Source organism: Hippocampus zosterae, chromosome 4, assembly GCF_025434085.1.
Source record: "Hippocampus zosterae strain Florida chromosome 4, ASM2543408v3, whole genome shotgun sequence".
NCBI classification, from domain to species: domain Eukaryota; kingdom Metazoa; phylum Chordata; class Actinopteri; order Syngnathiformes; family Syngnathidae; genus Hippocampus; species Hippocampus zosterae.
In genome coordinates, this window is record NC_067454.1 from 10,328,059 (window position 1) to 10,353,133 (window position 25,075).

Here is a 25,075-nt window from a genome sequence, read left to right on the forward strand (position 1 = left end):
GGGACTTCCGTTTGTCGCTCAAACCCGGAAGACGAAGACAGGATGCGAGTTTTTCCAGCGTCTGACGCCGCATCCATATGCTCGCTCCTTAAACACGTTTTCATGTGAATTTTAGTGGGGGGCTTTTTTTACGCTCTTTTCATTCTACACGATGTTATCGTTTGATTTCCTCGACGACGTGCGTCGCATGAACAAGCGGCAGGTGGGTGGATTGGCTTCACTTTGATTCTTTGTGTAGGCAAAAGACCCTCAGGGCTAACTTCCACTAGCCACCAACACACGTAAAAAAACCCTCGGTGCTCTTGATATCAAATAAACTGGACATTAAATAGTGTGATGCTAACATGAAGTTGACGAGCTGGTTTGAGGAACGGCCCGGTCGCGACCTCCTGCAGCATTGTTGAAGCCTCGAAGTTGTCCTTGGTCTTCAAAGAATCGTCCAAATGTTTGTCATAAAGGAGAAACTTTTAGGGTCCAGCATTTTAAAATAATAACATTATACATATAGCGTGATTATTGGTATTGATTGATAAACATTTTTTTGCCATTTCAAAACAATGGTACAAACCAAACCAGTCACTGAATCTTCATTTTGTGCCAGCTGACAGTTTCCACGTGAAGACATTTTGATGGACGGGCATACAAACAAATAAAAATACATAATGATAAACAGCTCACCACTGGCTATGCTTCAACAAGACTGCTCGTATGCTATGCTGTATTCTGATGCAGAGATATGCACTGCATCACAGACAACATGAATATAATCAAAGGCAAACTCGTTTACACAAGATCAATCAGTGCCTACCATTTAGCAATTTGTGCGCATTTCCAATGATCAAGTAACAAACTAGAATGTGTGTTGCAGCTCTATTACCAAGTGCTGAACTTTGGCATGATCGTTTCCTCTGCTCTGATGATCTGGAAGGGTCTAATGGTGGTCACTGGCAGCGAAAGTCCCATTGTTGTCGTTCTCAGGTACGTCCGGAAAAGCACCCTCGCAGCTTTTCCCACTGGTCTGGAAAAAAAAACTTTTGTCAAGGGAAACACAGTGTCCTAGGGAGTTGCACGTCTGCCTGATACGGTAGCGGCTGGTTGTTTACTGGCTAGCCAGTCTGCGTGTTGAGTGTCTGGTTGTCAGTTGTGACTGTAGAAGCACTGAATGTGTGTGTGCGTGCGTGTGTGTGTGTGTGTTTACTTTTTTAGTCTTTGAAAAATTTAGCAATTTAGCAATTGGGACATGTGAATGGAGATTAGGATGATTTTTTTTCCCCACTTACTCTTAGCTAAAACCCACGTATTGACCATGGTCCAATGCTGGTTTGACTGATCTCTCCTGGTATTTCTTATTATTTAGTTTACATGGTGGCTCACAAAAGCAGCAGGAATAAGCAGTGACATTCTTATGCCAATTCATGCTAATGCAGTTCCTGTTCTCTGTAAAACACTTGAAGGCAGACATTTGACAATGGGCCAGGAGTTCTGTCAAAAAGGAAGGTTTAACAGGACACACCTGTCGTGAAGCTGTGAAAAGGATGATGTTAAACACTCTCTTTCCGGTTCATTTCAGTGGCAGTATGGAGCCAGCTTTCCACAGAGGAGACCTCCTCTTCCTCACCAACCGCGTAGAGGACCCCATCCGGGTGGGAGAGATCGTGGTCTTCAGGATAGAAGGCCGGGAGATCCCAATAGTACACAGAGTCTTAAAGATTCATGAAAAGTACGACTGAATTCAGTTCGAAGTGTGGAATGCCAACATTCAACTGCAGAAGATGGGGACCGAAATGGTGCCTGCGCTTCTGTTTGCAGGGAAAACGGAGACATTAAGTTCTTGACCAAAGGGGACAATAACGCTGTGGATGACCGAGGTCTATACAAGCAAGGTCAACACTGGTTGGAGAAAAAGGATGTCGTGGGACGTGCGCGGGGGTAACTAAAGCGCATGCGTGCACGTAAACACACACACACACACACGCACTTTGATCATTTGTTCCTCAGTGGCTCCGTAAATGGTCTCTGACAGTCTTTGATCAAAATCCACAAACGATAAAGAATTAAGGCACTACGCTCGCAGATTCACTTGTGACGCTCGAGTTCAAATCTCTTTATTTATGGCAGCGCTATCTCCTGCAAATGCTGAGTATGCCTTGGGTTGCTATGGCGACTGTCTCTACTTAGTGTTTCCGACTTTGTCACTATATTTAGTGACTTGTTAGAAACTCAGAGCGGCTATTGTTATAAATAAATATTGTGGTGCTGACTCTAGATGGCAAATAAACGGTGCTATTGCGCAGCCACCACTCGCTAATTTAACTCGTGGCGCCTTCGTTCTTACTACCTTACTTGGTCGTTTGGCATCCTTGATAGTTGGGCAGACAACAATGTTATACATTGTGAACAGGCAATTAAAAAGTTTTGGGGAAAATGAATAACAAATTTTCTTGTGCAGATTCCTTATTCGCCGCCTTCACCTTCTCTTAACATTTTGTTTTTGTGTCATACAAAAGCAAAGAAAACGCAAAATGGTCCTGTACATTGTACACTGTACATTTCATATCAGCACTTCACTGCAAGGTCAACCGCACAAAACGTCTTGAGTCCATCGCTAGATTTGGGGATTAAACGTCCGTGGTCTTCAATAGCTAATTTCCATTGAACAACCTTTGGGGTAAGGGTAGATTCATACTCTGCCTTCTTCGTGTGTGTTTTCCATCATGTACAAAAGGCAAATCAAGGGACTCTTGATGAGCCTGACCTTGCTTGCTCATTTTAGATAACCCTCTTATGAGGAATTTCCCAAAGCCTAGAGTATTATCATGGATTTATCAAGTGAGACTCCACGTTGAGCTAAAATAGAAAACTAAATCTGCAGAATTGCAAAAAGACAACTTCCATACATTACAAATGAATCAATGTGCTACGCTGTCTTTTCTCCAGGTTCGTGCCATACATTGGAATCGTCACCATCCTCATGAACGACTACCCCAAGTTCAAAGTAAGTGACCACTTTTTTGCCAACTTGATGTAGGCCTCCGGGAAACCTTGTAACGTATCTGCCTTGTCCTTGCACAGTATGCCGTTCTCTTCATGCTGGGTCTCTTCGTGTTGATCCACCGGGAGTGAAATCTGCATCCACGAATGAGAAAAAAAAAAAAAAAAAGAGTCATGATGCCTCCAGCGCAGCAAATATGTTCCTCTCTGTCCATCTTTTCGTTTTGTACCATTTGTTGGAGCATTTTGTAGAAATGGGAATAGCTTTAAAATATTTTTGTGAGGGAACAAGGCTATTATTATTTTCAAGTGGAGCATTCTTAAATATTTTAAGTTTAAGCACTGCTTTTTTTTCTTGTCTACTTACTGTCTCTGGGGGTAAAAAAAAACAGATGTGAAGTATTTTATGACAACTTAATAGGAACATGAATTAAATATGGAATCTGGTTACCATCCAAATGGATTCATTTTTTTCTATTTAAAAAAAAAGTTTTTTTGTTCCTGTTTGTGGAATAGTTTAGAACTTGGTCAAGTATTGTGATTAATTTTTAATATCTGGCATCGTTTTCTGGCACATCTACACAGATATTTTCCTTTTCTACGGCACATTTAGTAGAATTCCATACAACATTTTGCGGCGTAATTAGAAAAAAAAAAAGGTTTTCCTTTCATTGACGTGTCAAAAAAATATATATATTTTTGAAGTACTTTTTAAAATGTACCCTTTTGGTATTATTTTGTGGAAACATTTTTGCATTCTACGATGATGTACATGGTTTGAAGACTTATTTTTAAGTCTTCAAACCTTCCCCCACCCCACCCCTCTCTTATTTAAAGGCAACAAACCAAACCATTTCAAGCAATTAAACTAAGGGTTAAAATGTTTTCCTACCGGGACAATTGACTTTGAAGCCATTTCCGAACAAAAAAAGTAGTTTGCAAAATGTCCCTTTTATTGAAGCCCAATTTATTTGTTTTCCATTTTTTGCCACATTACCCAGGGGTACAAAACTGACGCCAGATCATCCAGATGTCGTCTCAAGGGACCTTTTACACCTGCATCTGCAGATGTTTGCTCTACAACCCTAAAAAAGGCCACCATACACGTTTAAAACTAAAAATGAGGATATGCATTTCATCGAAACTGGCAACTTGTGGCCGAAGATGACCCGGTGATCCCCCCCAGTTTCCTAATTGAGCTGACATTCAGCATTGTGTGTGTGTGTGTGTGTCTGTCAGCGTGTGCGTGAGAGAGAATGGCAAAGGTTATTCAAAAAGCAAGGCACACAGCCGAAACATGCTGGTTTATCACCTCCAAAGTATCAAAGAGTCCGTGGATATCTTAACAGCTTCTCGTGTCCTTAGAACAGCAGCGTGCGGATGAGAGCAGCGTGTTGCAACCACTCCAATGTCATGTGGCTCATTGTCGGAGCCAGTCAGGGACCCTGGCGACAAATGCTCATTCGGTGGGGGTGTTAGCCATGGATGCTGCCGCCTTATGGGCACGACTGGACGATTTCCAATCAATGTTTAGCTCTGGCTGGTTCGGCCATTGTTTTGTTAAGTCAAGCAGATGTTTGCAAATGTCTTATTTTGATCATGTACAATTGATAACCATTCTTCTTTCATGAAGGACCACAGAAATCAGGATGGTTTCAGTTGAGAGGCTAATATCTGAGGATTTGGACAACTGTAAGTGAAACAATTGTAATTTTTGGGTTCATTACAATAATTGTCAATTAAATTGATCCCATTTGTCAACAGTAAATTTAAATCTGAAATGACTAAGTGTCCTTCAGCACTTTTTATGCTGAAAACAATCTACTTTTTTTTTTTAGATATTTTGGCTTTTAACTCATTCAGTACCAGCGAATTCTCTACCAATTCTGAAAAGACGTTTAAAAACGTCTTTGGTATTGAATTTGAACAAAGAAGCTGGCGCAACAGATTTTACCATATGGTGTAATTTATTAATGATGTTAAAATAATCCACCTTTTGCTGAAACTAACCCAACTTTAATAAATATTGCTATATTATAATAATATATCACAGTTATTATCTTATTACTACTATTATGCAAAACATGATGCTAGAGAGAAAAAAAATACATGGCAGATTCTGAATCAGCTCCAAAAAGTCATCTATCTGAATAAACTAATCAGTAAAAGTTAATCGATTGGTTGTTGATTAATCAATGACATTTTGACACTTCTAGTTTTATCCCGAAACTTGCTTTACTGATTTTATTGTGCAATTTTATTTTTCATTTTATTTTCTTCGCTGGCACCACAGTGACTGTCACTGGGGGAAAGTTAGTTTGAAGTCTTGCCTGACAGTCAAAGGGTTCGAGGTGCGCTCTCTCCAGGGACGTGCGGTCAGGGGAGGCAGGTGAGGCAGTGCCGCACCTCTGAACGCGCATTGCATTGCGCAATCATCACAAACTGGGTTGATACATGCAACTGGCACGTCCTGCTTGCCGTACATCTGCACATCAGCAATATAACATTTGCAGATACATTTATTTGAACTGCTTTTCCTGAGTCTGGCTAATGTTTTTAAACCATTAAAGTTTAATGTTTTTTTGTGACATATTTAGATTTGCTGATGGGAAATAAAACCGCAGTGAAAAGGCATAGGTTGCGGCAGATCGTTCTCTGCCGCAATTAAGAGGGCGTACGTGAGCAAACAGGTACGTTGCGCTCTTCTTCTGTGCAGAGGCGCCAGGCGAGTCAAGTGCGATCCTTTTTTAAATTTGCTACGTCGGACAGCCAAAATGGAAGAAAAGGATTATATATCGAAGCTTAAAAACTTCTCAAAACCGGACTTTCAGTCAAAAGTGGACGTGATTAACACAGGTAGACCAACGCCGGAGTGAAAACTACGGGACAGCCCGGACAACTTTTCAAACGGAGTGGTAAAGCCGAAAAGAACGGTGATGTGGCTGTCCTTCGAAAACCCGTCTTTACTGTTTTCCCTGCCTTTTGTTCTCAATTTGTCTGGATATTGTGATATAAAAAGCGCAAGGATCGATTTGGCATTGAACGAACAGTGGAGGTTCAACGTTAGCATCCGCAATGCCAAGGTAAGGGAAAAGCGAGAGATTGTGAAAGACCTCATTCATGCAACCTGCTTTTTCGCTAAACGGGAGTTGGCATTTCGTGGTCACGACGAGAGGGCAAGCTAATCGTGGCGATTATGTAGAACTATCACATGCTTTTGATGAGAAAGATGAGAGGTTAGCTAGACATTTGGACTCATCCAGTGTGCTTTCTGGCTTGTCCAATAGAATACAGAACGATATAATTGAAGCTTTCGGTGATGTGATAATAAATGATCTAAAAAGGGAGATCAATGCTGCCCCATTTGTTTCCATAGAGTTGGACGAGACTACGGATATCACAAACAAAGCACAGATCTGTTATTTTGCGCTATGTTGCCAAAAGTGAAGTAGACTGTGGTGGTGGAAGCATTTTTAGGATTTGATGAGTGATGATAGGCGAGCCCCTGCTGTAGCTGCGTATGTCTTGGAAGTGTTGGAGAAAACAGCTGTGTTAAAAAACTAGTAGCGCAAACTTATGATCCCGATCGCTGGGACAATGATACTCAAATGATGGTCACTGGATATGATCGATGGCTGTCAGAAGCATCGACATGCTTTTTTATGAGGGCATTTTCAGTGAAACTGATGCACTTTTTAGAGTGCTGCAAAACAAAGTCATGGACATTGGATATTGTTGTGCGCGAACCCACGACACCATCGGAGTTGTTGAACGCATGAGACGGGACTTTAACACACTGTATGAGCGATTTGAGCAGAAATGCAGCACACTTGGCCGAAACAACAGTGGAAGAAATCAGTCGGTCAGAGACGAGAGAAAACAAATGTTCGACAAGATTATGGTCAACATCAGTGTTCAGATGAAAGCTAGGTTTGATCATTTTGTGAGCTAGCTTTCCTCGGTTTGGTCGACTGTACAAAATTTAATGAGATGTCACAACATTTTGATGACACCAAACAGCAGAGCCTGTCAAAATCTTATAACATAATAAATTAGGCTAAGAAAAATACAATAGAATGTTGTATTTTTACCCATGGGGTCAAATTTTGGATATGAAATAACCAGTAGCCAATTGAATAAGCTACTGTTTTTGGTTGATACATTTGTAAATCTGACACTAAAGGAGTCGGTGCCTCACCAACCATGAACCTCACCGCACGCCACTGGCTCTCTCCCTTGCCTTCCAAAAACATGCATGTTTTGTTCACAGATGACTGCCTAAATTGTCCAGAGGTCTGAAAACATGAGTGTCGATGCTTGTCTGTGCAACCGGTCCAGTGTGTCCCATTACTCTTGCTCAAAGTCAGCTTGCTGTGCAGCTTCGCCAAACACAACCATGCTCCCACCCACGCAAAGTCAACAACTTCACCAGGTAATCGAGTAAATGTCACTTTAATCAGAATATGCTCATCTCTAACAAAACTCAATGCAGCTCCGCTTGTGCGAAGCCACCTCTGTTGCCCAGCGGTCTTATTTTCTGCTGATCTGTTTTCCAGGCTAGCCCTGGCTGATTTAACGAAGAAAACATTTCTGAACTAATGAATCTGTCTCGAGTTGTGTCAATGTTGTGATTTTTATAAAAGTGTGGGCTACTAATGAATGATACTGTGAGTGTGTGTGTATAAATGATTCATAACACACACAGTGAGTAACGCGCATCATCAGTGGGAGGGGGTGGGGCCTGGCCAGGATGGCCTATAAAAGTGGGAATGATGCTCCCTCAACCACACACATTCACGCTCACACCGTGTTAGACGTGTACCATGAAGGGTCTGACGGCAAACTTGTGCTGGTGTGGTTTCTTGACTTCCCTTGTCATCTTCTCTCTCGCTTCTGTCAGCACGGCAGTCAGCTTTGACCTAACCGAGCTGAGGAATAAAGTGGCCAAAATTAAGGTGAATCCCAGAGGGAACCTTTGGGCGACAGGTAAGAGCAAGGGTTTATTAATTTTCCAGTCATGAAGTTGATTTTGTATAAGAGCCAAAGCTCATGTAATATTTCATATTACAATCAGTCAATTCTTTTTTGAAACTCTTTTAACTCCTGTTCCGTGCTATAGTTTTACCTGTCCAAGTTAACAAAAAAATCCTATTGAATTGGCTTTTTATTGACTACTACTGATTTTCTTCAGTTATGAGCATATCCAATAGTCAAGACCTTATGTACTGCACTCATGTTTTACACATTTTATTTAACTTCCTGATGAATGGATGATTTTTATGAAACCATATTTTTTACAACACTTAATTTTTACAATAAACTATTTATCTGTTGTCGTTCCCTCCCTTTGGAATGCCCTTCCGTTAAACTCCCTCTCGCCATCTCTGTCCATCTTTAGAACTTGTCTATAAACATATTTTTATTCTCTGGCTTTTGAATCGGCATTGTTTGCACATTTTATTGTGTTTACTGTTTTTCTGTTCTTAATTTGTTGTTTTACCCCAGGAACCGCGTTTTTGTTTGGATTTGCTTTGGTTTTGTTTCTCGTTATATCTTGTTTGCTTGTGATTCATGTCTCTTCCTGTTTGGTTGGGTTTTTGTGTTCACTAGTTTTCGTCAGCCCGGTTCCTTGTGTCTTTCAAGGTGATACCTTCCTCAGCCACTTGTGTCTCGCCGATGCATTCCTCGTTTAGTATTTTTGATTCCGTATGTCTCGTGTTCCTTTTATTTTATTTTGGGGAAAAAAATACATACATAAATGTAGTTCGGCAGTCTAATGATAATGATTTGCGTTTTGTGAAGGGCATTTCATGGGCAAGAAGAGTGTGATGGAAACCCCACTGCTGTCATCCACTGAGGTCGAGGGGGTGGAAGCCTTGGAGATCCCCCGGACAGAGGGACACAGCGGCCTCAGCGAGCTTTTCCGGAACTTCCTCCATGCGGCCATGCAAGCGCAGGTGGACTCGCAAAAGAGTCGCTTGAAAACTGAGGTGAGGTCTGTTGCTCGAAATTATACAAAAAAAAGGATGCTGCATTTGAACATTTTTTTTACCTAGAATATTGTGTTTTCACCTAGAATTAGTATTGTTTTTCCTTTTAATTTTGCATTTTCTTTCAAATATTTTACATTTATTCCTGGTATGTAGCATTTATTTTTTTCATATTTTTGTATTTTCTTCTTCACATTTTATGTTTATTTAATTTTGTTTTCCCCCATATTTTTGGTTCTGTTGTCCTAATATTTTGGTATTGTTGTTATTTCTTGTCCTCTCCCCTTCTAATATTCTTCTAATATTTGTATACAATATACATATGTTACATTTGTATGCTTCTTTTCTGTTAATATTTTTTATTTCTCTATTTTTGTGTTTTTCCTACTCCCTCCTAATATTATTTGTGTACTTTGGGTATTTTTCATCAACTAGATTAAAAAAAATGTACTATTTTGTATTTCAAAAGTACTTGTATGTCCCTGTGCACGTGTGACTGTTACAGGAGGCGGAGATGCTAATGAGGATTTTGGAAATGTACACGCAGAGAAAATGATCCACCTTGATCGCCATTAAGGACAGTACATTTCTCACAATGAATGTAATCCACCCTCATTTTTGTGCCATTCACAATAAACAATTTTTTTTCTTTTGTTTTTGCTACAATATTTGGTCTAGTTTGCTTATTTGTAGTCAATAAAGTTCACAGTTTCACTGCTGTCACTCCACGCTGACATGCAGCAAATACAAGACCTGCAAAGATTGTGACATCATCCATTGGCTATTATGTGAGCGATAAGCTTCTTCCATTTTTCTGCAAAAACACATCCACAATAGAACTTGTATAAATGTGGGCAGATTATATGAATCATGTTTCCACTTGCCTGAAAATGTTGTATGAAATCAATATGGACTTTTAAATGCTTGGTTCAAAAAAGCAACCTGCCCTCACGATCAATAATGGGGAAGTAGCTTACCTTCTAGTTTTAGGCTGAGTAAAGAACATTATGTATAGCATTATAAAGGGTGGAGCTTGTGCTTGAAAGGTGTGTTATAATTGGGCAGCCAGCCGTAAAACCACTTTGTAAAGTCTTTTTTCTATTCACCTGTGTTCATTTTGGAGGATTAACTTCCTATTTAACTGGCTACTGTAACCATTACGTTCATCTCATTTACATATACACACTATGTGACGGATATTGGGATATTCGAATAAAATGTGGCCAATAAAAACACATGAATGGATAAAAAAATACTGCAGTACTTTTTGTTGTGAGGCACAACTCCCCTGTGACTGGCCACAGGGTTTGCGGGGTCGCCTGACAGCTTTAGAAAAAAAAAAGATTTACAGGGTACCAGGAGAAAAAAATGCTAGTCCTGCATGTATGACTTTTTGTTCACATTTTATGTTGCCTACGTCATGTAGAAACTGTCATTATTCTCATCGACAAAATGATATACAGTATATGATATGACATACAATATTTTGAGAAAGGAAAACGATACCACTTCGATACCATAAAAATCCATTTTTTGGCTGGATAGACAGTGTTTTTCACTTCAAGTTGATTTTGATCAAAGAACAGACCTAATTAAACAAGAAAATTCATCCATCCATCCATTATCCAAGCCACCTATCCTCATGAGGGTCGCGGGTGTGCTAGAGCGTTTCCTTCGGGCAGGCGGCTGGGTACACCTTGATTTTGTTGGCAGCCATTCATAGGGCACACATACAAGCAACCATTCACACTTACAATCACGCCTAGGGACAATTTAGAGTGTTCCATTAACCTGCCGTGCATGTTTTTGGAATGTGGGAGAAAACCCACGCAGGAGATCGGAGCCTGGATTTGAAACCTCGACCTCTGTATTGTGAGACGGGTGTGTTGTTCCAATCCAACAAACTTTCAACACAAATAACTGTTTTCCATCAAGCTAGTACATATGCAAACAGTGCAGTTATTAAAAAGATGGAATCAGACAAACCACATTTTAAGCTGTGAAGTTCACAACGCCCTAAAACAAAAATTTGCAGTCAAGACACAGAGGAATTAAACATCTCCTGCTCTAACTGCGTCTGGGTGGGAGTCTCAAAATTCTCCAATATAACCAGAAACAAATGCCAGATTTTTTTCCCAGTTATAAAAAAGGTTCAAAATGCCATCTGAACACTAAGTTGCTAAGGTGGCAACACTGTGTCAACGTATCATTCTATTTCTCTAGATCCGTAATTATTTCACTAAATACTGTGGGAATGAAAATGCAATTTTGAGAATAGAATACGAAACGTGGGACAAATGTAAAAGTTAAGTTCTGAACAAGTTTCACAAAGATGACACAGATACATGGAGAATCGTTTAACTCAGTAAACTACTGCTGGCAATAGTGTGACACATTAAAGACAGCGCACCAAAAGGATACTAATGTCCATGTTAGCTTGATCTTCTGACAGGATACTACGTGAGTGAATATTTCAAGTCATTCTGAGCATCTGAATAAAAGATTTCAGATTAGGAGAGTTGTTAAATATGTATTAGCTATGATGACGTAGGGGCTTTGTCCCCATTAAAAAAAACCTGAATGTTAGATCATTTAAGAATTTAAGAATCAGGCTATTCGAGTGCTTGTGGTGAGATACTACCACCTTCTGACTGCGATGATATTGAATTTAAAAAGTGATTTTATATTGCTTGTAATATTTTTTTAAACCAGAAACAAATTTGAGTAAACAATGAACATATTACAGTATGTCGAACAATAATACATGTTACACGAGACCTGAATAAAATAATATATCAAAGATTGAAAATGCACTGAGAAATAAAAAAGTTCATTTTGGAATATCATAAACATGCACCTCACATGAAATAACACTTTACATTTGAATAATAAATTAATTAATACAGGGAGATCACGAAATACCCTTTCAAAATTATTCAGACATTTTCTCTTTTTTCTAGTTGACCTGTAGAATTTGTAGGGTTTATTTAGTGTGTTAGTTTTATATCACCAGTAGGATTTTTATTAGCTAATTAATGTTTACCAGCAATTGAAATAAAATGTCAAAGAATAATTAAACATATTTCATGAGATCTGAAAAAAATAAATAATCTAAAATTATGACTGATAAATCACAGAGAAAACAAATGAACAATTTTCAGTATTTTGTATGAACGTATTATATGGCTAACTAACTATTTAAATAACTAACCATTGGTGAGATCACCATAAACAAAATTAACCAAATATGTGATATTCCTTCATTTCAAACCCGGGTCGGCCCACTTGGTGTGACATTCCATACCACGTGATCGTTGTGCTGCCACCCCGCCCCCTTCACCTCGATTGTCGTGTTTTCATTGGTCCATCCTTTGAGAATCCGCACCGTAGGGTGGAGTCTCCGAAGCCATTTTATTATCAAAACAGTAAAAAAAAAAGTGCAGCAGGTGCGTCGCTTTCTCCCCCTCGCACAGAGACAATAGCGATTTACACAACATTTATATTTTTATTCATATCGAACGAACGATGGGTCAGTGTGGGATTACGTCATCCAAAACCGTCCTGGTTTTCCTCAATCTCATATTTTGGGTAAGCACAATTTGAGCACTTTCGAGCGATGTGCGGTGTTCCTGAGGAGGATGAACCGATGTTATTAGCAAACTAGCGCATTGCGACAGAGATGCACGTTCTCAATTTGGCGTATAGCCGCGTTCTATTAGTCAGGAAAATAGTTCATAATATAACAGTACATACACTGAACAACGTGAGGAGAGAGGCATAAAATTACGTCGAGAGCCGCTATGACGTAACGTGGCAGCTGTTGACCTGCTGTGCTACTTAAGCTAGGGTGACGCTAGCAGGTCAGCATCCCATAATATAAACACTCACCGGCTCCCTGCACTGACTTGCATCCAGTCCACCTATACAGTGTCAATAATCCTCTGTTTAGGGGTCACGGTTATACTAAATTAACATGAGCATTTAATATTGTAGAGTTGGCGGTGATGCAGTGTACTGCCTTTGTGCGTAATTCAGGCCGCACTGTAGTGGAGGGGCAACAATGGTGTGTATTTGTGTGGAAAATCATTTCTAGAGTCAAATATAAAACAGAAACCGGTACTGCGTTACATTAAGAATGTAGTATGCTCTATATTGCATTCTTACACCAAGCACTATATCCTGAGGTCTCGATGCAGTTTCTACCTGTTTTGTTTCATCGAGGAGAACACACTATCATTTAAATTATTCCTTCTGGTAAAATTTTATTTTGCAATAAAATGTATTGCAAAATCATTTTAAACTGTTTATTATGATTCATATATTTATTTGGAATTGTTTAATGCCAAATAACATATACGCAATATCACACTAGAGGGGAGTGTTCTACTGTATATTATCACTCATGGAAGGATCGTGTCCTGTGAAACTGCGTGGTGCGAGTCAGAACGTCACTGGACATTACAGCTTCTTGTTGCTTTCAAACTTAGCTTGTCGCAGACGTGTGCATATTTTCAGCATGAGGTCTTTGATCGACTTGTGAAAAGGACATTTTAATTTGCTCCTCTTTCATCTATTACTGCTTCAAACAATAAAGTGAATGGAGGAAAAGTGGTTAAGATGGCACGACTGTTGTATGTGTTGTGTTGTATTATTTTGTAATTTTATGTTGTGGTTTTTTTATGGCAGCCGGGCACCCACAGCGGCTCCTCTTGTTGTCTTGTTCTCTGTTTATGAGGGAGGACATTTCATCCGCAGATTTGACAATAAAGTTGTACTTGACTTGACTTGAACTAACTGTTGCAAGCTGCAATACTAAATCATTCATAATGGAAAAAAACGAACCCCTTCATTGCGTTCATCTAATTTTACGCTTGTGGCATCAACTCAACTGACATTGCAGTAACAAAACATGAATAATACAGTACAAGGCTTGAAATAGCTTTCTTTGTGTAGCAGTTTTGCTTGTCAGCGGCCTCATCTGATGAGCAATTTTCCACAACTTTACTTTTGTTTTGAGAGCGAGGTTTTGAGATATATGAGAACTAAAGATCCATATAAATATTTTTGTGTAGGCGGCAGCAGGCATTTTGTGCTATATCGGCGCCTACGTGTTCATCACCTATGATGACTACGACCACTTCTTTGAGGACGTTTACACTCTGATCCCAGCCATCGTCATCATCGCCGTGGGCACGCTTCTCTTCGTCATCGGTCTGATTGGCTGCTGTGCCACCATACGCGAAAGCTCCTGCGGCCTGGCCACCGTGAGTGCGCATCTGCCGCTTCAGTTCGGACTGAAGCCAGGATCAATTGTTAACTTTTTTTCCTTTACTCAGTTTGCTGCCATCTTGCTGCTGGTGTTTGTAACAGAATGTGTGGTGGTGGTTCTGGGCTACATCTACAGAGCCAAAGTAAGCTTCTTGCTCGTTTATCAAAGCAGTTTCACTTTGCTTCTACAATGATTCCTCGCCTGTTGTGCATGTAAAGTTTGAAATACTCATGTCAAAACTGAAAATCTGGAAATAACCCAAAATACTTCAATAAAAAAAAGAAGAGGTTGGCTGAGAAAGTATGTGTGTTCCAGGTTGAAGATGAGGTGAACCACTCCATCCAGAAGGTGTACAATGAGTATAACGGCACCAACACGGACGCTCCCAGTCGCGCTATTGACTATGTGCAGCGACAGGTGAGAGGGGGGGGATACAAAAAACAAAAATGATCTTTTGTCATTTTAAACTTCAAACTTTGCTATGAGGGGGAAGTGTCTATTAGGAGGGGGTCCTTTATTATAACATGAAGATTCGCTTTTGGGTGAAATTTCAGGATCAGCCTAAAATGCCTTCAAACCTTTACAGGTGAACCTAATGTGACCTTCTCTAACTTTTTAATGCACGTGTCCAACGGTTAACTGTTTCAGGACTTTTTACACAAGTTGTTGCTCTCTTACAAGGAGCAAAATTCACAACAGGTGTTTGATCCTTGAATCTTGAATCTCCTTGTTCAATTAGAGCTGGTCTTTAAACAGTCGTCCTCACCATGCTGTTCACATTTTGACATCATGAGACCACGACGACAACACTGGCCTAATTTCATCTCTATGGACCGGGCTGAAGGGCTGTTGGAGACTGGTCTTCGCGCAAATGGAATGGCCTGCACTTTCTCTAGACCTGAATCCTATTGAAAACCTGTGGGATCAGATGAGTCGCCGTGTAGAGGCTTAAAACACTGCACCCCAGAACCTCAATGACCTGAGCTCTAGTTCACTTTTTAATGTTTGTGTGTTATCATTGACATCCAAAAGATTATGTATCCATTGACTACTCCACAGATGTCTGAAAATGTTTGCTATCTGTATTTTTTAGCTTCACTGCTGCGGTATTCACAACTACTCGGACTGGAGGAAAACTCGCTGGTTCAAAGAGTCCAAAAACAACAGCGTCCCTGTCAGCTGCTGCCAACCCAACATCAGCAACTGCACCGGCACCCTCACCCGACCGGCAGACTTATACCAAGAGGTGCACGCACACGCAACAACAGCGCCAATGATTTGTATTTTTTTTTAATTTATGTTAAACAAACAATTGTGTTCTTTCAAGTTGTTTACACTTACTCACTTTTATTTTATTTTATTATAACTATTTTTTTTCTTCTAGGGTTGTGAAGCTCTGGTTGTGAAGAAGTTAAAGGAGATCATGATGTATGTCATTTGGGCTGCGCTAACTTTTGCATCAATACAGGTGAGGATGACTCATTTGCATATTTGAAGTAGAAACCCTAAACCACAAAATCGGACAACCCCCCCTCTCTATGTGCCTGCAGATGCTCGGCATGCTCTGCGCTTGCGTGGTGCTCTGTAGGCGGAGTCACGACCCAGCGTACGAACTGCTGGTCACCACCAACAGCTACGCTTGAAGGACTCGCGTGGCCAGCATTGCAAGGCGAGCATCACCATGTCATGCAACGGTAGTTCTAAATTTAAGCTTAGGTATATAAACTCAAGCACACCTTGCACAATCCAATGAAGTAGCAAACACTGATGATGTGATCCCAACACAAGGAACCGCCTATTTATTCTTAATACTGACATGCTTTGTGAGCTTTTTTATGTTCTTTTCCTGAATGATTTAAAAAGTTTGGCGTATGAATGGCTATCAGCATTAGTTCGTCATTTAAAAATAAAATTAGGTCATTTAGTCAGAATAACCCAAAATAAATAAATAGGGTTAAGTCATCGTTGGAAATGTATGAGGGTGGGGCAAATGAGTACTCTGAATATAAAATTCAATATCAACGCCAAAAACTTTATATATACTGTATGTCGCTCCAGAGTGTAAGTCACACCAGTCAAAAAAATGCATAATGAATAAGAAAAAAACCCACATAGACGCCACTCCGGAGTATGTCACTTTTTATGCCAAAATCCAGTGCATTTGACAGCGCAGATGGAAACAGTTTAAGCGGGAGCTGCTGATTGCTTTATAACATAGGCTGCGTTCATAAATTGATGTGAGCCCAAGCGCTCTGCCTCTCCGGACTCACACGCTCCTAAAATTGTGTTAAAGCATTTGAGTGAATTTTTGGCCAGCAGAGGAGAAAGACAAAATGAAACAAAACACTATCTTAAATAACTTTAATACATCCAGTAGGGAGCCAGTCACCATGAGGGCTAGCACTAGCAGCTAATGTCATTGGTCGAGTCTTCGACCTTCTGACTCTGCATAACAGCCCTTGGTGAGTCCATCCTCCTTTGGGACCCACGTAGAATCAAAAGTAAACTCGCTGAACAAAGCGGAGCAACATTAAATGCAATTTTTCTTTTCCACAATTTGCCGTGTTGGGGGTGATTGAGATGCCCGTATTCTGAACTGCAGCTTCATCCTTTTGTACAAAATCCTACTAAATATGTGTGAGATATGGGTGTGCGTGGTAATGTTTTTCCTGATGTGCTACTTTGTACTGTGATTGGAGCTTTGAAGACATTTTGTGTTTTTTTTTAATGCAAATCAAACAAAAACCAATAGTGGGGTTTTTTTTAGCAGTGAAGCTGATACTTTATATTTCCCTTTTTGTTTTCATGCTGTGAATTTAGTTCCGAATCCGCTTCACTGTTGAAGCACTGAGCCAGTTGGATCCCCAATGTTGTAAGTGGGTGTAAAGTCAGTATTAAGCCTCCCCTTGTGTTTTAGTCTGTTTAGTTTCATAGTCATATGTCCAATAGTAGGAATGACTTGCTTTGTATATATACATAGTTATTTTTCTGTGATATTTTGCAATGTTTTCATTTACTTGGCGCTATTACGTCAAACCCAAAATACTTTGCTGGAGCTGCAGGAAAAAAAGCAACAACAATATTATGTATAGCTTTGAAGAGGAAACAAATAAAATCTTACATTTCAATTTGACTGCTCCTCATTTATTCTTTTTCATTCATGAGTTGAGACAATGATGGAAATGTTTGTTTATTTTTTAACATGCAAACAATACATTCAAAAACTTCAAAAATGAAATAAAAATCTGGAGCGCTTTTCCAGACCTAAGCAAGCAAGATTGTTTTGGTTTTTGCCTTTTTAATGTGCTCTTTTCCATCAAGCAGACATTACATTGTTTCGTTGCTTAACTGTTTATTTTGGCTTCAGCTTTACAGTTGCCAGTTTCTGTTGTTCTCGTGGTATCTACCGCAACCACCACTTATTTTCTTAGCTGAGTAATAAAACAGGAAACATCGAATTGCAGTGTGGTGTTTTTTTTAGTGGAGGGTTGCACTATATACACAGTACAGTATGTGCATATGATACAAAAAACTGTCAACCTGATGTCTGATTTCTCCCAAATGCTCACAAAAGCTAACTGACTCACCGCGATGGGCATCTAATCTTAAAATTTGGGTGACGGGGGGGGGGGGGGGGGATACTATTGTCACCGTGGCAACTGCTGACAATGTGGCATTTTGAAACCATTGTTGAATCAAACTTGTTTTAGTTCTAGATAAGCTTGGTGCATGTGTTGCCTTTTTTAAGGACACCTCTCCATAATGTTGTATCTTTATTAAAGGAAAAAAATGAAATATAGATTCCAACAAATACATTTCATGTTGTTGTTTTTTTTTTCAACTGTACCAGATAATACCTTAAATCCAAACAAAAATTAAATGAGAGCAACACCGCCACCTACTGTAGTGGATGTACAACTACACTTTATTCTCGTACGGCCAAAATTTCTTGTGGTCACGTGCCCCCATTGCCCCTTAGGGGCGCACCCCACTCTATGAGAAGTTTTACGTCCTTTAGAAAGGATTGAAACAGGTGATTACATGGTTAACCAATAAAGTGTGAGTACAGTATGTTAATCCGATTCAATTTCCAGTGGACTCGCCCCTTTTGGCATGTGACTCACTCGATTTTAATTTCATCTGTCCGTTTTCTGTGAGCATATTCAGAATTTTCCCAGATAGCTCCCAGGCACAATCCCCTCCTGTCCGTTTCTCACCACGGTCCACCAGCCATCGTCACCGCGCTCTCGGACGTGAACAAGGTCACCTCTTTGGACCGTCAGCTCGTCCTCCACCTGAATAGATCGTACAACAAGCATGATCGCAGGTATGTTTAACACTATGGTGGTTGAGATGTGAGTGAGCCAACTTGTATGGTTTTTTTTGGTCCTTACTAGTAAGACAATGTAGCACACTAGAAGAAAGATTGTGCCTTACTAATAATAGAATGCCTGTGAATTATCAGTAACATTTTTCCCACTACTGCTTTCCACATACTGTATGTAGTATTACATTTCTGCACACTCGTAGGACAACTACAGTAGTTTACCATTAAGTTTGAATTGCATACTAATTGGCCAAAAACACTACCAATAGGAAAAAAGGAAAACAAAAGACAATACTAGACAGACATTAGAGACTACTTCATGAATGCTTTCCAGAGCACCTGTGCAGTGTAGTTGTAAAGCGCAACATAGGCGTCTTCGTCCACAGCTGGCTGCTGGAGGCCCAGCAGGGATGCATACGACCCATCTTAAGACATCACATGAAGCAGAGAAAAAAAAAGGCAGCAAAGATGGTGAGCGATTGTCCTTTCATTACATCATAGCTGTAAACGGCACAGGATTGACCTTCCTCACTAGAGGGCAGTACTGAGGGCCGACTGTCAACGTTAATCTCCGTAGCAGATTCTAGAAGAGGATTTGAGGTCCTTCTCATGAGGTCTTCTCCGCCCCCTGTTAAGCGTGCTTGGCCATTTCCATCATTGGACTTTGTCTCCCTCTGGTAATAGCTTTCAAAAACGATGGGCTCTGTGACAATTACCGGCAAACAAGAGGTTGGTTTTGATGCCGACTGTGATTAAGGAGCATGTACGGTAATTTGTTGTTTACCGCTTGAGTAATGGAAGCTACGGTACAGTGTTAGGGAGGAGCTGCCGAATAGAATTTGATGCCCCTCTTGAAAGGGTTTAGAATGACTCTATATCCATATGCAACAGGATAGAGGCTAAGCGCTACTTTTGTCTAACAAACGCTCATATTTGGGTCTCCTGGGCCGGTGACAGCGAGCCACCAAATCTAGCAGGTGGATCTATGGACCTGCTCACTATGGATCCTTGGTGTATGGTGTTATACCAAAAACATGCACGTTCGGTTTGTTTTTGACTTAGAATTTTCAATAGGGTGAATGTGAGTGTCAATATATATTTTTTGTCTGTGTAAAGAGTACCCGGAAGGAAATCACCTGGTGGATGCCAGCCTGTCCTTTTCATCTCTATGAAACAGTTGTTGTCTGTGATGATGTCACAGTGCTCGAGGTGCTTCCTTACCTCCTCAAAGAACTGAGATGAGATTGTTGAGAGACCGTTCATTGGATATCACGGGTTACAATTATGCAATGTATGCAGAAAAAAACATCATAGCAAATTTGGCCGTTAGATTGCTTGAACAGGTTTGAAAGGAGTGGATGGAGTTCAACGGTTTCAGGTAGTGCCTACCTCGTCATCTTTGACGCACTGCATGGAGATGTGATTGCAGTGGTCCCACAGGGTGCACCTGAGCAAGCTGATTCGATCGGCCTCCATTTGCTGGAACACCTACAAGACCACGTCTGCATTTTCAGTATCATGATTTTGTTCCACTTTTAGCTGATTCACTGCACATGACTCGCATTTCCCCACATGAGTCGGAATGGTGTTGAGAAAGAGGAAGCGGTGGGAAGTTCCTGCTTGTGACTGTGTGTAAAACTTGTCGAGTTACCTCGCATGTGCTTCTGTGCGTTTCCTCCCAGTCCTGGCGAATACTTTCCAGCTGGTCGATGTTGGTCAAGTACAAGTTCTCTGTCAAAAAGTTGGGAAGTCATTTAGAAAGCGTGCACATGTGGGCAGCTTTATGATAAAAGGTACCGGATTGAGTTCAGTAAATGTTCAGGCTCTTTTACTCAGAAATCCTTTGAAATAGTTGTAACTGTAACATTTAGGCAGATGAGCCCGTATTGTACCTGCTTCACATGCTGCGTGTCTGCATTGCTTGGCCCTGTGGCGTACCTGTCAGACAACATACAACAACAACTACAACAACATTTATTTTGCAAATACAGGTCCATCTCAAGAAATTAAATGCCATCCAAAAATTTGCTTCAAAATTCATTTGACAAAAATTAGTAGCCAGTAAATCAAAGGGCACACGTAGACGAACAACCATTCACACCTCGGGACAGTTTAGAGTGTTCCATTAACTTATCAGGCATGTTTTTGGAATGTGGGAGGAAACTGGAGTACGGGGAGAAAATCCACGTCCGGATTCAAACCGTGGACCTCTGCATCGTTAGGCAGACATGCTAAACCTAACCAGTCGCCCACCGCGGCCCAACAGAATGAATACAATGATTTGTAACCGGTATAGGATGTCCCCCCCCACTGCCTGAAGACAGCTGGGATAGGCTCCTAGTGAGAATAAGTAGATCAGAAAATGGATGAATGGATGGTTCATCGAGTTCAATGAAGTCAAATGCCCATCTCTAGTATGAACACAACATTATCCTGGCTGGTACAATGACATTATAGACAACTCAATGCTAACGTGACATTGCCACAGCAACAACAGAAGCTATTTCTGAAGCTTTAATTGCCTTGTAAGATGTTTTTTACATTATAACGTGCAGCATTAATGTTTCCTTTTTTTCTGGTGTGCTTCCTGCCTACCCATTGCGCAATGTAATGAATGCAGGCAGTGTGATCTTGTCTCTGACCTCGGGTTGGCATCCTTTTAACTCATTCACTGCCAATGACGGCAACAGATGTCAAAGACATCTCTTAACTAGTGGTCAATGAGGTTAATAACACAAAGTTATTACCTTTTCACCATTTTTACCGACAATGGCAGATTTCTCTGATGTCTGTTCTGCCTCGTCCGCCTCCTTGCATCTTGCCTCGTAGTTTTTCTTTGACTGTGGGGTTGGAGAGAGACAAAGATCAACTGCAGCGTTTCATTATGAATGATAGTAACATCGGCCGATATTACATACTCTCAACATTTGTGGGTTAAACAATTTGAAGATTCAGCTCCTCTGAGGTTTTATTTCATACATGCTTAGATGAAAATCTACAACAAGATTAATTATTGTAAGGCAAGCAATACATTTTTAAATACAGCAATTCCTCGTTTATCACGGTCAATGGGGACCAAAACCATCCGCGATAAACGAAAATCCGCGAAGTAGCGACTAATAAACATTTTTATAAAAATTGCCCCACGTGGGCCTTCGCCCGTGAGCAGAGTGCACTCATACACACACACACACTAGCACGGATCGTAAAAAACACTTAGACACTGATTAAAGATCAAAGAGGTTTTTTTTGTATGAATGTTTGAAAAAATCAGCCATGCACTGAAGCAGCAATAAACGAACCGCGAAATAGCGAGGGATCACTGTATTAACATTGTAATGTATGAAATCAGTCACATTTCATGTTTGGCAACGGTACGTGTGCATGTTCGTGAGGGGGGGGGCGTCACTTTTGTCAGAGAGAAGAGGTGGCGAGGAGGGAGGAAAGCGAGGCTACATTCAAATCATGATATCGTCGTCCATTAAAAGCAAGCCATTATTCTTGTGATGGTTAGTCAATTAAGGATGATTAGATAATTAAGGACGGAAGAGACCTGCTTCTTATCCTAATTCTGTGACTTGTGTTACAGCACTTTGTTACAGCTGCGTTTTATATTTTTTTTACAGTTGAGTTGAGTATCCATCCTTCTACCAGTGTGGCAACAACTACAAATGTGTGACTCAGCATTCACTCTTGACTCTTGAACGCATCGTGTCATTACCTCCATAGTTTTCCTGAACAACGACACCTTTCTCTTCTGCACTTTCTCCATGATGCTTTCGAACTAGGAGGAAAAAAACACAATGAGGAGAACGACGACCCCTCGCGTGGGATATTGTCACTTATCCCCTCGTAGCATTTGGTCACGTACCTTCTTCCTCTGCTCTTTCTGCCGCTCTCTGAACGCCTCCACCTTTTTCACCTCCTCTTTCATTGCCTCTGACAATTGGATGTGAAAGCTCCCCATGTTCTCCATCTCTGCAACCACAAATAACACGCACGGTACAGTATGTAAAGCATTGTGGCTCTTTCCATGAGACAGTTTCCTCAATCACTGGCATTTGCTATTTATTCTCTCAACTGTAGAGAATGTCACGTCTTTATCTGAAGTGACCTGCTCATTGGCCAATGTCGAAGATAGACAAGTATTCTGATAGTAGATGGACTTACGTGTTCTTAGTTGCTCGAAGGAGTTTTTTAGAGTGCTGCATGGGAGTATTGTATGAAGAAATATTTCAGTAGTTTCTCGTGGTATTGTTTTCCTGAATGAGTGGACAAAATGTCGACCTGATTACCTGATCTCTCCGTGCCCTCCAGCTTTGCGGGCTATGGTCATCAGTTCCCGCCCATACTTTTCCTCTGCTGATGCCCTGCGCATGAAACACTACAAAAGTAAACACTTGTGACACTTCATCATTTTGCTACATTCGGAAAGTCACAGCATGATGGGCCAAAAAATAAGAGTTGTACCAACAAAATGCTGCCATGATAAAGATAATTACGCACATTTTCATTTTGACTTAGAATTTGAGGACTGATCTTGGAATAAACTTTTGAATCAAAGGTGAATGGTGTCGCGAAATTGCAGCTGTAAGATGTCATAAGTGTTTTGTATCACAAGAGGTTTCAAAAAATATTTATACCTTTCCAGGTATGAAGCGCCAGCTGCCGCCGAGACGTACCAGTGCAGTATTTTGCATTTTACAATAATAATTTATTTTTATGATGTTCATCTTAAAAAATACATTCTCAAATTTGAAGCATCAAACCGCCAAACCATGCCAATTAAGCATAGCTATGTTGTCTGGCAGCCAAACGGAACTATATTTGCAATTGTATATCTATATGGATGAAAAAGTAAAGCATGGAGAGTCTCAGTGACCATTATGTTACTGTTACTGTAGAATAAACGATGCCATTATTTTTACATTTCCAGGTACCTGGCCCATCACTCCCCTTTTAAAAGTGTAATGTGTCGGGTAAGTACAAATGGTTTTGCTTCACCTCTTTTTGAAGCTCAGTGAGATGAAGTCTGACGTGATGCATGATTCTGAACTGCACAATTTCAGCGGCGCTAGAGGTTTCACTCTCTGTCTATTGCTGTGCATGTTACTGTGTAATGTGCATGTGCATAATCATGCGCTTTCAGCAGAAAAAATCCGTACCTCATCTTTAACAGCTCTTCCACATCTTTGCACATTTGTCTACCATCACGCAGGCGTTGCACCAGAGCTTCGTAGCCAGCGTGGCAGGTAAAATCGAACCCCTGTGAGGAGCGCAGAACGCGTGCGGTTGCGTAAATACACCGGTGAAAGGATGAGCATTGCTCAGCAGCTGTTGCCACATGTCCTTAAAGTAATTCTGAATCCACTATTGGGTAAAAAAAAAAAGCAGAACTTGCATTTTAAAGTAACTTTGAGGGACAGTGCCATACAATGCAGCTTTGGTGATTGTGTTTAACGGCTAAGACAAGCAAGCTGAATTTAAACCAATGGGCAAAGTATGGCCTGCAGCCCACAAACAGCCTATTCCATTATATCCAGCCTCCTGAGTAGTTACAAGAGACATCACCAACTTATTTGAAAATGAGATCTAGCATTTGAGTACTGATCAATGGAAAGGGTTACCGGTCTGATACACACTTCTGAAATGCCAAATTTGATGATATTCATTGATCAAGACACTGTTCATGTTAATTTCTCACAATAATTGCCAGCGCTGATTTTACTAGGTTGGAAGCAGACAAATATTCAAGTGCAACACTTCATTTTTTGTGAATTACTTCCAAATGACCACTTCTGCAACACTTTGAAGGAATCACAACGTCTAATCCCTGGTATAAGAGTTATTTTTAGCACAGGACCGTGGACACTATATTACTGAAGACCTCGAAAAAATGCCCCATTCATTTAGCCCAACTTTTCAAGAATGAAACCACAACATGTGACTTACCCAGAAAGCATCTCTAAACATTAAACGTGTCATCGTCTAGTTCCTTAAGAAGTATGAAATGTTCTCCCTTGAAGCTTTTCTCACAAAATAATTAAAATATTCGGTGTAGCTAGTTTGATGATTGATTGAAGGTCACTGGGCTCTTGGTCAACTTGACTCCCTGACTAGCAGTGAGTCATTTTGAATGAGGAAGAGCTTCTATCCCATGATGTCACTAATCACGTGTTAGGCATGTTTGGGCTCTTTCAGCACCCACTGGGAGGACTGTTTGCAGTCTGTGCAAATATTAACGTTGGTTAAACGCATTGTTTAGATAGGATTGACAGTGAAAATATTTTACTGACCAATGTTAATCATGAAAACGGTCAGTGTAGTGAAAGCTACAATATGCAGTCGTTTTTTTTTTTTTTTTTTTTTTTTTAGCAGTAAATGAGTTCTGCAGTTCTTAACTGGCCTTCGCTTCACTCACGACAAATTCACTGGTCCATGTTTATTTATCAAACACTCATTGAGAAGATCCACACCTATCTTCGGATAACAGATGCC

General features: G+C 40.4%; 4 protein-coding genes across 7 annotated transcripts; 3 read left to right on the forward strand and 1 right to left on the reverse strand.

Moving 5' to 3' along the window:
- sec11a (SEC11 homolog A, signal peptidase complex subunit) lies at nucleotides 1–3,450 on the forward strand. Its single transcript, XM_052062956.1, has 6 exons — nucleotides 1–202; nucleotides 869–978; nucleotides 1,571–1,720; nucleotides 1,810–1,929; nucleotides 2,938–2,995; nucleotides 3,073–3,450. Exons 1-6 carry the CDS (start codon nucleotides 152–154, stop codon nucleotides 3,121–3,123), a joined length of 540 nt encoding a protein of 179 aa, XP_051918916.1. The 5' UTR covers nucleotides 1–151; the 3' UTR covers nucleotides 3,124–3,450.
- Nucleotides 3,451–7,515: 4,065 nt separating this feature from the next.
- On the forward strand, nucleotides 7,516–10,234 carry nmbb (neuromedin Bb). The gene is made up of 3 exons (XM_052062957.1): nucleotides 7,516–7,977; nucleotides 8,794–8,981; nucleotides 9,487–10,234. The coding sequence occupies exons 1-3, from the start codon at nucleotides 7,815–7,817 to the stop codon at nucleotides 9,535–9,537; spliced, it is 402 nt and encodes a 133-aa protein (XP_051918917.1). The 5' UTR covers nucleotides 7,516–7,814; the 3' UTR covers nucleotides 9,538–10,234.
- A 2,151-nt stretch (nucleotides 10,235–12,385) lies between these two features.
- On the forward strand, nucleotides 12,386–17,378 carry LOC127599190 (tetraspanin-3-like). Its single transcript, XM_052062940.1, has 7 exons — nucleotides 12,386–12,569; nucleotides 14,054–14,245; nucleotides 14,318–14,392; nucleotides 14,566–14,667; nucleotides 15,344–15,496; nucleotides 15,635–15,718; nucleotides 15,801–17,378. Exons 1-7 carry the CDS (start codon nucleotides 12,507–12,509, stop codon nucleotides 15,891–15,893), a joined length of 762 nt encoding a protein of 253 aa, XP_051918900.1. The 5' UTR covers nucleotides 12,386–12,506; the 3' UTR covers nucleotides 15,894–17,378.
- A 46-nt stretch (nucleotides 17,379–17,424) lies between these two features.
- Nucleotides 17,425–24,721, reverse strand: LOC127599174 (proline-serine-threonine phosphatase-interacting protein 1-like). Of its 4 annotated transcripts, none has more exons than XM_052062905.1 (14): nucleotides 24,530–24,721; nucleotides 23,743–23,843; nucleotides 22,873–22,947; nucleotides 22,748–22,782; nucleotides 22,449–22,555; nucleotides 22,299–22,361; nucleotides 21,325–21,417; nucleotides 20,470–20,515; nucleotides 20,229–20,308; nucleotides 19,967–20,065; nucleotides 19,714–19,810; nucleotides 19,101–19,280; nucleotides 18,917–19,002; nucleotides 17,425–18,545 (listed from the first exon to the last, which is right to left on the reverse strand). In XM_052062905.1, exons 1-14 carry the CDS (start codon nucleotides 24,560–24,562, stop codon nucleotides 18,414–18,416), a joined length of 1,227 nt encoding a protein of 408 aa, XP_051918865.1. In that variant the 5' UTR covers nucleotides 24,563–24,721; the 3' UTR covers nucleotides 17,425–18,413. The 4 variants fall into 4 exon arrangements, with proteins under 4 accessions (XP_051918865.1, XP_051918868.1, XP_051918866.1 ...); XM_052062908.1 differs by having other exon boundaries at nucleotides 22,873–22,961; nucleotides 24,530–24,545; XM_052062906.1 differs by lacking the exon at nucleotides 23,743–23,843 and having other exon boundaries at nucleotides 22,873–22,961.
- Nucleotides 24,722–25,075: the final 354 nt, after the last annotated feature.

What these genes read in the sequence shown, in the direction of transcription:
- sec11a (XM_052062956.1), top strand. Translation starts at nt 152, where the DNA reads ATGTTATCGTTTGATTTCCTCGACGACGTGCGTCGCATGAACAAGCGG. An exon ending in CCCATTGTTGTCGTTCTCAG is followed by an intron (nt 979 to 1,570) that starts GTACGTCCGGAA and finishes GGTTCATTTCAG; the next exon opens with TGGCAGTATGGAGCCAGCTT. An exon ending in GTCGTGGGACGTGCGCGGGG is followed by an intron (nt 1,930 to 2,937) that starts GTAACTAAAGCG and finishes TCTTTTCTCCAG; the next exon opens with GTTCGTGCCATACATTGGAA.
- nmbb (XM_052062957.1), top strand. Translation starts at nt 7,815, where the DNA reads ATGAAGGGTCTGACGGCAAACTTGTGCTGGTGTGGTTTCTTGACTTCC. An exon ending in AGGGAACCTTTGGGCGACAG is followed by an intron (nt 7,978 to 8,793) that starts GTAAGAGCAAGG and finishes CGTTTTGTGAAG; the next exon opens with GGCATTTCATGGGCAAGAAG. An exon ending in AGAGTCGCTTGAAAACTGAG is followed by an intron (nt 8,982 to 9,486) that starts GTGAGGTCTGTT and finishes TGACTGTTACAG; the next exon opens with GAGGCGGAGATGCTAATGAG.
- LOC127599190 (XM_052062940.1), top strand. Translation starts at nt 12,507, where the DNA reads ATGGGTCAGTGTGGGATTACGTCATCCAAAACCGTCCTGGTTTTCCTC. An exon ending in TCCTCAATCTCATATTTTGG is followed by an intron (nt 12,570 to 14,053) that starts GTAAGCACAATT and finishes ATTTTTGTGTAG; the next exon opens with GCGGCAGCAGGCATTTTGTG. An exon ending in TTGACTATGTGCAGCGACAG is followed by an intron (nt 14,668 to 15,343) that starts GTGAGAGGGGGG and finishes TGTATTTTTTAG; the next exon opens with CTTCACTGCTGCGGTATTCA.
- LOC127599174 (XM_052062905.1), bottom strand. Translation starts at nt 24,562, where the DNA reads ATGACACGTTTAATGTTTAGAGATGCTTTCTGG. An exon ending in CGCACAGAAGCACATGCGAG is followed by an intron (nt 20,066 to 20,228) that starts GTAACTCGACAA and finishes GTGGTCTTGTAG; the next exon opens with GTGTTCCAGCAAATGGAGGC. An exon ending in ACTGCCCTCTAGTGAGGAAG is followed by an intron (nt 19,003 to 19,100) that starts GTCAATCCTGTG and finishes TGATGTCTTAAG; the next exon opens with ATGGGTCGTATGCATCCCTG.